The sequence below is a fragment of the Elaeis guineensis genome, chromosome 6, assembly GCF_000442705.2.
Source record: "Elaeis guineensis isolate ETL-2024a chromosome 6, EG11, whole genome shotgun sequence".
Lineage (NCBI taxonomy): Eukaryota > Viridiplantae > Streptophyta > Magnoliopsida > Arecales > Arecaceae > Elaeis > Elaeis guineensis.
In genome coordinates, this window is record NC_025998.2 from 118100798 (window position 1) to 118114218 (window position 13421).

The window sequence follows — 13421 nt, forward strand, 5'->3', positions numbered from 1 at the left end:
ACTTGATTTAATGCACTTTCAACCCCTTGTAGATAGTTTGTACAAAAAGTCAAACATTCTTCTGTAAGATATCCTTCTACAATTGAACCCTTTAGATGATTTTTATTTCGAACATAACATTTTAATGTCCGTAAATACCTGTAATATATATAACTTGGAGTAAATAAATAAGGTAATACCAATTAGTATTGTTGCTGCCAATCTCTAACGAGATGGTCAGCAGTGAGCCAAGTTGCAGCGCTTGAGTTTCAGTAGGAAATCTACAAAATAAAGTTTACTTATCGAAAATTGTCCGACGGAAGATCCTTCGCTGCTTAAGTCAACCAGAAAAAGAGAATAGTAGTGAGTCAAAAACGAGAGCCAAAAACTTGTGATCAAAAAATTTAATTAGTCTCTTTTTGCTTACCGCTTTATATTGGATGAAAGAAGCCATTACTATGCAACCCTCATTCCTGAATATCTGAAACGTGGAGATTATGGTATTTATTAGATGATTACCTCATTAATTGCCATCAAGATCGAGTAATGGATAGTTCATGGGCGACTATTATGCCTCACGATCGCGAGTGATTAATGCTCGTGCCAGATAACTGTCGTTTGATCCATAGATTTGTGGGATCAAAATAGTCAGTCGAATGCCGAGGAAGTCGTCGGTTAGACATCGATTGAATGTTGAACGTTGTCGGTCAAATGTCGATCGTGTGCCAAACAAAGTAGGTCAAACGTCAACTTGGTCTCATTCCGTTGATCTAAGTCAGCCCAATCATTATGTTGCACACTTACTCGTGAAGTTGACGTCGTATTTTGAGAGCTGTGCAAAGTATGATCCAACAGTTAATGTCATGAAAAAAGATCAATCATTCTTCCGTGCAAAGGATATAATTCAAACTCTATTAAAAGTAAAAAGAGAAATCAAATCTGAATTGTGCAAGAGCATACCTCACCATCATAAATAGAAGCTGCATATCTTGATTCGTAAATCATCGATGAAAGAAAAAAAAAATTACGCCATACTTTTGTAATTTAGAAGTCTTAAAATTTTTCATCATTTGGTACTCACTTTGTGATAGTTGTCACTCAAAAACTATCATTTAGCCATCATATTTTTCCACCACTAAGAGTGCTATTATTTTAGACTGCTATTTATGGCTGCTATTAAAAAGTCAATATTTAATGACCAATCATTCATAGATGCCACTAAAGTTTCTCTTTCATGGCGACCTTTTTATGGTTGCCACAAATATTTGATTTTTTATGAGAGCCTACTACAGCCGCCACTAAAAGGATCGTTTAGTGGTCACCATTCTTTGATTGCCACTAATAATGTATCATTTAGTGTCTACTATTTTAGCATTGTTACTAAAAATATCATCTTTTGTGGGGATCACTAATGGCTGCCACTGAAGAAAATCATTAGTGATGACTATGTAGTGGCCGCTTTTAAATGTTAAAGTCTTTGTAAGGGCTAATATTGGCCGCTACTAAATATCAGCATTTAGTGATAAATTTTTTTGTGGCCACCACAAAAATGATCCTTTTAGTATCCACATACTACTGCCGCCACTAATGTTATAACTTTTTATGTGGATCATGGTTGATCGCCATAAAAATATTATATTTAGTGGCCATGTGGTATTGACCATCACTAAATATAGAACTTTATGTGACAATCAGTTTTTGTTACTACTAAATATCTTTATTTGATGATCAATATTTTTTGGTCACCACTAAAAGATTCTTTATAAGGCAGCCGCTCCCAATTGTCTTTAGAAATACTATGCAGTGACTATATTTTTTTGACCGCCACTAAATATGGTCACTAAAATTCATTTTTGTTATGGTGATTATAGAATGAAAATACAATTGAGCGACTTCTATTCTAGCTATTTGGTTGGAAAGTCCTATTTTCATTTTGATTCTAAGAAAGAATGATGAAATTGCCCTAATTTTTTAAAGTCCAATCCCTACTTTTCTTTAATATTCAAATTTCATTCTCATTCTAGTTTTGATTTTGATAGCAAACCAACAATATTAATCCAAAAAATTCTTTTAGAAAAAAATTATTAGACAACGTGCCCTTATTTTTTTAAGTATTTGAATATTTCTGTGGGTGCACCAAGGTGTACAACATGAGCATCTATTACTAATAGGTGTGTACGAACTAAAATAAGTTTGTGCATTCATTTGATAGCACCCTGTTTTCACTCGGGGGAGAAAGAAAGCTTTTGCATAATGAATGTATTTTTCAAAAAAAATTTCAATTTTATCTCCTTATAAGAAAAAGCAAGACAAATAGTTATATAAATGGTATGGTTCGATCAGTTTCCTTTTAAACTTAAAAGACTTAGTTTGTGAGAAAGCAATATAGATGACTGCTAAGATTTTCCTATCAAAAAGAAAAATAAAGAAAGAACAAAGCTTTTGATCAGGCATAATATAGCTTAACCATGGCTTGAGTCCAAGACCTACCTCATTTGTCTGTCCTGTCTCGTATTTTATTCAAGATCTCATCTATCAAGTCATATAAACACTTAAAACATATATATAGATGTAATTAAAGCGATCTATATTTCTTTTCTGGTGCATTTGATGCATCAAGTACTGGTTATGCTTCAATCAAATATCATCGCCATTGGGCTAAGCATTTGATCAACAAATCTCTATAATTATAATACAAGTATTTGCAAGTAAAACTCAATCTCTAAATGACCTTCTCTTAAGGATTTTTTAACTGTTCTTCTAGTCCCTTGAAGCCATCAATCTATGTGATTTTCCTTTTCTTTCCTTTTCTTTTTTTTTTTGTAAAAATGTTTTGAAATACCCATTATACAAAGGCTTCATCAAGTTTAGAACAGTTGCTTTGGCAACTTGGTGATCAACCAATTCTCTTATTTGATCATAAACCTCACAGGTCTTTTTTTGCTAGATGATAAGGGTTTATTTGATTAGGGGTAATCTGACATCATAATTTAGATTATTATATTCGGTATGAAAAATGAAAGAGAGAGATGGTAAAATGATTGGTGGGCTCTATATTTATTTTCTGAAAGAAGAAGATAAAATAAATATCATAAAAAATTAGTATTTGATAAATTCTTGATCAATAATCCATACTTAATAAAAATATCTTCAATAAAACTGCATATGCAACTATTGAATTTGTTCTAATGTCTTTTCAAATTTATTTAATAAAAAATTTTTGTAAAAAAATTAAGATGAAGATAACATTATATAAAGAATTATGTGATTATAATCATTATACAAAAACTAATTGAAGACGACAATGCTATCTTAATATTAAAAAATTATTTTATATTGAAGAATATATTTATAAATTTGATTATATTCCTATATAGATTTATCTTCAATTAAATATAGTAATATTTTTTTTAGTATTATTTTTTAAAATAAATTTTTCAGTATTAAATATAATAAAAATTATTTTTTTATAATTATTTTTTAAATAAATAAATTTTAAAAATTATTAAATTATCTTATAATCTGATATATTTCAATTAAACGGATCCTAAGCGATTAATTTGCGTACATATAACGAGTTCCTTTCTCCACAACCCACATGTGGATCTCTAACAGGCAAAAAATAGTAACCATCAAACGAAACGATTTCCTGGTCTCGGCGACTGTGGGCCAACACGAGCAGACACCTCGTAGCTCGTTCCATCTTTGACCAAACGTCTACTTCATCTACGGACCCGCCTTGTGCCCCTACCACTGTCGTTTTGCCCAAGAGCTTCAAATCGCAAGGATACCCTCGTTGATCTCACAAGATATCACATCAACCAATCACGACGTCTCGTGGGAAACCGGCATTATAATAATAATCGGATGGTCCAGATATCATCTCTTCCAGTGCACTAGCCTGCCTTAAAAGAAGACAATTCCACGCACGGCAATCGACGACCACGTGGCTTGTCCACGAGCAATTCCCTCTGTAACGGCTACTTCATGAACCACCTTCCTATGTAAGTGAACCCGACACATGTCGATCGATGGAAGCATGGAGCTGGGACCAGGAAAGATCCATCACGTAGACGGTGGATCTCGGAAATTGGAGCACCGAAATGTAAACATGCGAGGGTACACGATAATATCACGTACCCTGTCAAAACGATCCATCACGTGAACGATGGATTTTGGGAATTGATGCACCGAAATATAAATATGCGTCGATATATGGTAAATACCACGTACCGTATTGAAACGATCCATCCGTTCGTACGGCTGGAATTTATTCCATCTAATTTATGAAAACGCCCCTCATAACTGAACGGCAACCGTTTCGAGAATAAGATAATGAGGGATGGTTTCGTCATATATAATTAAGGACCGATTCCGTAATGATGAGTCCTAATGGTTTTGTCATCACTGGCTTTTGGTGGATTACCAACTCCATCCCATCCGTCCGATTTGTGGTCCCACGGGAGAACAGGGCACGACAGCGTGCCACGTGACCCGAAGCAGGGAGGGGAGGGAGTCGACCAAGGGCGGCTGGCGTCACGTGAGCCGCCGCGTGTTCCGGATAAGGCTGGGAGGGATCGGAGCTGTTGGATAGGGATATGGCGAAATGGATGGATAGATGGGATGGGGTGGGGAGGAGGAATCGTTGGGGTGGGGGTCTGGAGGAGCGGTCAGCGTCCACTGTACAGTATTGTAGAGAAAAAAAAACAAAAGGAAAAAATAATTGGGGAGGGAACATGACAAGGAAAGTACCGTTAGAAATAGACGAAAGATATCAAATCAAATTTAAACAGAGTAGGATTAGATTATTTAGCATGAAGACAACTACCGATTTACCATTGTGATGGGTAACAATGGAGGTAGGGTGAAACAGTGTTAGATTGAGCTGACCATTGCTGGTACATTGGCTTGCTAAGGATTGGAAGTAATGTGTACTGAAGCTCTCTCTCTCTCTCTCTCCTTTCTTTTTTTTTTTTTTTGTTTTTTTGGTATCAGAGCTCTGGTGTTTTCATTAAAGAGAAAATGGGCCAAGTTGTTGTAGATGGCTAGTGGCCTACATGACATACAGTTGTTGGCACATTTTTATCAGTACTGAAATTAATGGTCACATGGTACAAGTTGGCTGATGCTATTCCATGCCCATTGAGTTATTTTACTTGCACTATTAGAACTGCATTTGATGACAAGAGAAGGATATCTAACACAATGTATGTAACTTAATTTGCATAAATCTCCATAGATCTACTTATTTATAGGTGAAAGTTTTGAAAAGATCTGGTGTCTGAGCATACGATATATTGTCACATTTTATGTGACAATTTTCATGGAATAGTTGCTATGAATATGAAATTAGCTAGACTCGTGAAAGTCTTGTAGGTCTCCAATTTTATCATATTGATGGAGCACATCAAACTATTGCATTGGAAATAATACTATATTTATTTGACAACATCACAATCAATGTCGAACAAATAAGAATGAACTATTCAAAATATCTACATGTGGGGCTTCCACTTGGATTAAGTGTTTTACTCTTAGATGCAAATTATTAGGTGTTACTTCTATTTCCTTTTTTCAGGGTTATATATCTTTTATTATGATCATGACATTATTCATTACACCATGTGAAAATTAGATATGAAGGTAACAACCATATTGATGAGGATAGTAGCCAGTAATTTTTATTTTTTGTACGCGTGTTCAAGATGAAGTGCCCAACAATCAGTTCTATGACAAAAAACAAGTATAGATGACATATGATAGAAACATAATCATAATCTACTATGTGCTGGCAAGATACACATGTGTCTTTATGAATCAAGTTGCCCTTTCTAATGGAAAGGGTTAGTTTTGCTTGTTTTACATTCCTCATACTTAAATTGCCATATAATCGGCACAAGTTTTGCAACTACCATTTGAGTATCCAAAGCCTTAGTGTCCCTCCTTTAGAAAGAAGGTGGGATGCCACTAAGGTTCAAACCAAGAACTTACTCCATATAACTATTTCACTAAGGCTAGTTAGCCAAAATTTTAGTCATTTAAGTAAGTTATTAAATCATTTTGTAATGACATCTAAGGCGTATTTTAAAAAGACAAATATAATCGAACAAACTAGTCATGTCGGACAATCCATTAATTCATGGTGCCGCCTCTTGCAAGGTATGCTAATCATCAGGTGTGACTCCAGGCTCTTGGCTATCATTATTCTCATTCAATCACCATCAACCACTGACTATAAACAACAGGACCACCTAATGGTTAGCAGCAAGAGCAGATAATTATAATGCATTCAAGAACTTTGGTGACAATTATTAGCAGAAAAAGTAGTTAAGGATTTTTCATAATTGGGGTGTTTATACCATCACCAATCATCCACACCATGTGAATTTGCACCCAGCTATAAACCTAAATTTGCTCCAATCAAGACATTTGTCCCCTTAAATTAAGGAAGACAACAATTAACCTGTAAGTGATGTTCCCTTTTGATTCTGCAGGGCCAGCAAATGAAAATGATGCTGCTTCCCTGATTGCACGAACACTGACAGCATTGTGCCTCCGCTGGAAGTGTAATTTTACCAAAATTCCAAGGGCAGGTAATATACCGGTTCTCAGAGCCACGTAAGCTTCCACGTGGTTTTCTGTTATTTGTACGTATGATGCTTATTTATCGGAGAACCGGCACACCGCACCGCACCTGACCGCTCCATTTCCACCACCTCCGCCTCCTAATCTAATGGTCTAGTGGAACCTTAGTAGGGATTCCCACCAAAATCCTCGTCGCCGATCGAGAAATCGGCCGGCTCCCCCCGGACTCCGTCCCATCTCCTCATCTTGATGATCACCGATGATGGCATCCGCCTGCGTCAACGATGTCGGAACAACGCCGGAGGCGTTCCTCGACTGCCCCCCGGCCTGCCCCTCCTACGGCTGGCTCAGCCCTAGGATCTCCTTCAGCCGCGAGGTCGCCGACGACAGCCCCCCAGCGTCCACCGCCGAGAAACCCGAGGCGGAGAAGCCGGATCTGGATGCCGCCGGCAAGGATCTCGCCGACTTCGAGTTCCGACTCGACGATCCCGTCGCGATGCTCCCCGCCGATGAGCTCTTTTCAGACGGGAAGCTTGTACCGCTCCAGCTGGCGACGGCGCGGACCGTGGCGGAGCTGCCGGCTGCGGCTGAGCACGGGATCCGCTCGCCGGAGGTGGCCGCAGCGCCGCGGAGGGTGGCGGATGTTCTCGGAGCGGATGCCTTCGTCGCGGAGTCTCCCAAGGCGCCGCGGTGCTCCAGCCGGTGGCGGGAGCTTCTCGGCCTCAAGAGGCAGCAGAGCTCCAAGCCAGAAACCCAGAAGGCGGTGTCCGCCCCTTCCAAGAGCCCTAACACCAGATCTCTCCGGCATTTCCTTCACCGTAACTCTAAGCACAAAGCCTCCTCCACCGACTCATCTCTGAGCCTTCCTCTCCTCCGCGACTCCTCCGACGCCGAGTCGGTTTCCATCTCTTCCCGCCTATCCCTTTCCTCCTCTTCCTCCTCCGGCCCCGACCACGAGGACCTCCCCCGTCTTTCCCTAGACACCGACAAGCCCTCCCGGATCCCGCTCTCCCTCGGCCGGAACCCACCCCGGGTGCGGGTCTCCCGGACGAGAACCACCCTTCCGGACGGGCATCAGTCATCGAGGGTGGGCCGGAGCCCGGTCCGCCGGCCTGCTGAGGCGGCAGCGTCCTCGCGGGGGGCATCGGTGGACAGCCCAAGGATGAACGCTTCGGGGAAGGTGGTGTTCCAGGGGCTGGAGCGGAGCTCGAGCAGCCCGAGCAGCTTCAATGGCGGCCCGAGGACCAAGTACCGTGGCATGGAGCGCTCCTACTCGGCCAACGTAAGGATCGCTCCGGTCCTCAACGTCCCTGTCTGCTCCCTTCGCGGATCTTCCAAGTCCGTCACGGTGTTCGGCTTCGGTCAGCTTTTCTCTCCACAGAAGAAGGAGGAAGCATCCATGGCGAGAAGCGGCAGCAATGGAAGCAGAGCCAAGATCGAGAGGGGGAAAGCTTGAACGAAATCTAGGTACCCGAACCTTAACAAGAAAAAACTCGATTAACTGTTCTTTAATTCTCTTTGCTTTGGTTTCTACATCTCTCTTTTCAAAAAAATTCTGGTGGGGTTTCTTTGCTTACGGATCTACGTGTATAAAATGTGTGTTGTTTTTTTTTTTTTTTTAAATTTTTTGCATGAATTTTATCCGGGAGTTTGATCGATTTGATTGCAAAAATCGCGGTGGTTTGTGTTTCTAAGATGCGCCGGGTTAGCCGGTGCATGTTAGCGTGTGGGATGCTGCGTGGGCCGGAAGGACTCCGATGTGTTCGTTCGTCAGTTATTCGCTGTTGTCTTGGCGATGCCTCCGTTGATGTGCACGATAGCGCCAGCCACAGGTGTCCTCTTCCACTGACCACTGTACAACTGTTAGCATGTGATGGAGAGCACGTTACCTTCGGGTCTCCTTCTCGCTAAAATGCGCCGGCGGGTCCTCCCTATCCTTTTGTCGTTTTTTTGTTATAGAGCCCCAACAAAGTCTCCCGGTTTCTCTCTCAATATGCCATGCTAATAGATTATTATTTACAATGATGTCCGTGCTCTTGCTCTTGGATTTAAGTAGAGGTGTTAATATATCGTAAATATATCGAATCAAATCAAATACCAACTCAAAGATGGTGGTGGGAGCAACGGAACTGAGTCAAGTGGACGTGCTTCTTTTATTATTTTTTCTCTTAAATAATTTAAATAACTACTGCAGTTGCAGGAGGGATCAGGCTTTTCTGAAAGCCTGCTGCTATTTTAGGTAGCAGGATTCCTTTCTACTGTTCTAACTTTTGTTTTTGTTTTTGTTTTGGCGTCTTCTGAGCTGAGACTAGGTGGGAATTGTGATTTTTTTTTTCTTTTTCATTTTTTGTTTGACAATGATGCTTGGAGTACCCCAGGGAGAAAAGGAACGAAGGAGAGGGAGGTATTTACATGGGCATTTGGTTGGGAATTGGGATCAAAATTAATTGAAATTATCATGTACTCTGATGAAATTAAAATCGAAATAATCGATGGAATGTGGAGGATGTAAGGTATTTCCTCCACACAAATTAATTAATTTAAAATAAATAAATGTACATACGGAAAAAAAATCTGAAGAGATATATGAAAATAAAATTAAGGTGAAGTTAAAGAGGATATACAAATCCAAATTTGACTATATCCTTCAATCATTTTCTTCAATATTGAATATTTCTATAGATAAAAAGAGTGGTTACTCCTTTATAGAACTGAAAAAAAATAGATACTTGCTGATGAAAGAAGATTCTTTTGTTCCTCTCGAGCTAAATATATCAAAATATGGACATCAACAATCAGTCCCATTCTCTTAAGATTGGTTGAGTAAATATGCCTTTGCTTATTAGATGTTCATAGAGAGTGAAGATTAGGTGGCCATCCTCTAATGGCAAGATAAGATTTCAAAATAGTTGAAACACTTCTGGTGAATAGACATTTAATGAGAAGATAAGAGATAAATTTCGTGTTATACAACCATAGAGAGGGCAACTTGTACTCGCGGCCCATCCCTTCTTTATAAAGATCTCGCTTGTGTGAAATTTGCTTTTCAAAGCTAGTCAAAGAAATATCTTGACCTTCTCCAACATAGCTCCTTTCCAAATTACTTTATAATAAAGACAGATAAGTCTATCATTGTTGAGAAATAAGAGTCGACTATAAAAGAGCTATATTGAGTGAGCTTCCAAATACGAGTGTCAGCAATCTTGATGGTTGGACTATGGAAAAGATATCTAACATTGTGCACAATTGAGACATTTGAACCTAGGTCAATGGGCCACAAAGAGAGATTTTCTATCGAAGCATTCTCCAACTCCATTGTGAAGCAATTGACATATTCTCTTTCACAGTATAGGAATACAGATCATCAAAAGGATGGGCAAGAGAAGTGGTAATAACCCAAATATCCTCCCAAAATCCAATATGGCTAACATATATCCCAATCTAAAAGATGTACCATGTCAAAAGATAGAGATGTCATTGCAGATATCCTTCCAAATAGAAGAGAGTTTAACAAGATTTTTACATACCCTCGTACTTCCAAATACAAGAGTTCAACTAAATATTGTCTAACATGATTTAGCTACCCAACAACCACACCTTCCATCTAACTTGCTTCTCAATAACAATGCTCGTTCGTTTCCTTGTATGTTGGTGCAAATAAAGTTTTTGATGGACCCATAACGTGCTGTGACAATAACCACCCGTCATTCTTGATGGTCTTGGTTATCGGCGGGGCATAACAACCTAACTCAATTATATATGGACCAGGAAATGAGTACTGGAAAAAATTAAAAAAGTGGCATGATCTGCAGGTGTTTACAAGCCTGCTCCCGGTCATATGTGCCGGATGGTCCCCATATGGTGTCAGCTTCTGAGAGAGTAAAATTGTTTGCACATCTATTAGGTCATTTCTCTTTCTCGCGGACCCAGTTCACTGCCTCCTTGCCGTCTCAATACCATAGTTGGTGTCTTTTGTTACTTGTCGAGTTCCATACTTGATTATTCTCCGTAGTTGATTGAAAGAAGTGTACAGCCAAAATCTAATCCTAGACATTTCAGATTTGATTGGTCTTGCAAGCACGCACCCTGCTTCTTTCGAGATGCCAGGCATTGTGATGGCCTTATTTCCCGAAGCTTTTTTTTTTTTTTTTCCTCCCTAAAAGTTGAGAAATTAATTGGGAACCGAGAAAACAATGTCGAACAGTGGCCAAGAGGATCCAACTTGGAACTGTGTGCATGTCAGCCAGTACTAAATCAACTGCTGCTATTCGCTGTTCCGTTTTTAATGCATGTGGAAGGCGATGAAGATTGGTTGGAAGCAAGCTGGGAAAGTTGGGGAAGCTTGATGGAACTTCTTCCTCCCACGCTCACTTTCTGTTTATATCCGATTTGATTTGATGGCAAGAATCCCTGGTCTTTCTCCACGTAGGCCAAGAGAATCAACTCCACCAGCTTGCAGGAGCAAGATAGAGCTTGTTTCGACTTGGGAAAAGCTTGGGCCGCCTGAGTCCAGCTCGATCGAGCATCTACTTAAAGTTCTGGGCCGAGCCAAGCAGCCTGATACCCGACTCGGCTTTGTTCTTTCATACACCTGTACATGTATGGTTCTGGCTTCTTTGAAGGTATCAGTAGCAGGAGTAAAATCACTCTCCCCTCTCCCTCTCTAAAACACCTACGCCTGGACGAGGCTGTCAGCTAAATTTACGTCCAAAAGTTGACTCAAATTCAGCTCTCTTAGTACTTAGTGAATTACTTTGCTTGGCTTGATTTAGCTAAAAATTCGAAATATAAAATAATATTTTCATTTTAATAATTATTTATTATGTTTTTTATATTTATTGTTTTAAGTTTGCATGGATTATTACAAAGGATAAAATGTAACCAGGATGACTAACTCTATTCTTATACTTATATTTATTATAGTATATTTATTGTATGGCCGACCAATTACTTGAAATGAAATGCCAGATTCAAATAAATAAAAAAAAATTTAACTAAAAAATGATTTATGGATTTCTTATATAAGTGAAATGTGTGAAAAAAATGATATCTTTCATGAGTTATTAGAAACCTTTGATTTGCACTTTCATGATCTTCCTTGGCATTTCATCAATCGGTCTTGCTGGAGACAAAAACAATCAGATTGTTACAAGAACAGTTTCTTTCTGAAAGAGAATTGCAACTATTCTCTTTTTTTTTTTTCCCCCTTAATTAGAGAGATAATTAGAAAATAAAATAATAGCCACAAAAATGAGTAATGAACTCAAATATAGACCAGTACAACTCAATTCAATATTTATTTATTAGTGTTCGATTGTCTCATAGCTCTATAATTCAAACTATATTTCTGGTTCGATGAACTACATTATTGACACTGAATCCCAAGAAAAAAAAGGTAGGTAAAATAAATCCATAAAGAACCAACCATCCAAGTCTAAAAATTGAATAGGTTTGATCTATGGTCATTAGAGGGTCTCTCTTAAAAGGATTTACTAACATTATTGAATAATGTCAAATAATCAAAACTGCTAGTTATTAATGGAATTGCTTGTTGGTTCATTATGAAATACTTGTTTGGCTAAGAACTTCCAAACAAATCATAAGTTAAATCGGTATTGATGAATAATCGACCTGAAATGGTAAACCATGAATGACCCAATATTGAATATTGGTCATAATATCAACAAAGAATATCTGCAATGACTCTAGACATGCCGGACATGCTAAGCTCCAAAAATTCTTGTAGATTCAAAACAAAAGGTAAATCAAGCTCAAGCACTTACTTTTTTAGTTAGAGATCCACATCTTGGAGTTAACATTGGATTTATCCAAGACCTTATTGGTTTAGGTAAATATTTTTGGAGGAAAAACTATGCATCCTTCTGAACCCTTAAGATTGATTTTTATCCTTTTGACTGATATCATGTTAAAAATTTGTAGAAGAATAGGAAAATAAGAGAGAAAGAGAGAGAAATAGAAGATTTATTATCTCTATTTCAGTCACATTCGGTAAATCTCAAGAATTATATATACTAGTGCATAGACTCCGTATAAGAAAAATAATATTAATAGATACAGAATCGTACTAACAAAAAAAAATTATATAAAAAAAATACTAACAAAGAAAAATATTATAGGATCATGTTAATAAAGAAAGATATTATGGATCGTCATGTGATCTCTAAAATCATACTAACACTCTTCTTCAAACTCAAGGTGTACTATAGATGCTAATTTGAGTTTAAAAATTAGGTAAGCTAATATGATAAATTGACGTGTCTATTGATATAGTTGATTTAGATAACATGATTCCAAGAAGACATAAAAGGTGACGATTATAGAAAGACCAGTGCTTAGAGAGAGAAGCTAAATATCGATGATTCTTGCTGACAAAAATGCTACAAGAGAGAAGATCGATATTCAAATAGAAGGTAGTGAAAGGTTGATGATCTTTACAGACAAAAATATCATAAAAGAGAAGGTCGATGCTAAAAAATAAAAGTAATTGAAGGTCGATGATCCCTACAGACCAAAATACCACAAAAGAGAAGGCTGGTGCTTAAAGACAAAGTAGCTGAAGATTGGTGATGGAGAGAAATTTGCCAAATGATGATAAGAGGAGACGACCGAAGATCTGAAGCTGTGGAGAAAAGCGGTGGAGAGGAGCTACAGATTCAATGAAAAATAAGAAATTTTTGAAAATTAATTACTGAAATATAGAGAATCTGCAGATCTATTGAAATATAGAGGATTTAGAGGGAAATAGAGATCGATGGATCAACAATGGAGATCTTCATGCCACGTTAAAATATTTATAGAAGAAAAAAAAAGGAGAAAGTTAAAAGGCAAAATGAGGC

At 38.2% G+C, this 13421-nt stretch overlaps 1 protein-coding gene across 1 annotated transcript; it reads left to right on the plus strand.

The window, feature by feature from the left end:
- The first annotated feature begins 6648 nt into the window (after nt 1-6648).
- LOC105032027 (uncharacterized) lies at nt 6649-8140 on the plus strand. Its single transcript, XM_029260874.2, has one exon. The coding sequence runs from the start codon at nt 6824-6826 to the stop codon at nt 8018-8020; it is 1197 nt and encodes a 398-aa protein (XP_029116707.1). The 5' UTR covers nt 6649-6823; the 3' UTR covers nt 8021-8140.
- Nucleotides 8141-13421: the final 5281 nt, after the last annotated feature.

What these genes read in the sequence shown, in the direction of transcription:
- LOC105032027 (XM_029260874.2), top strand. Translation starts at nt 6,824, where the DNA reads ATGATGGCATCCGCCTGCGTCAACGATGTCGGAACAACGCCGGAGGCG.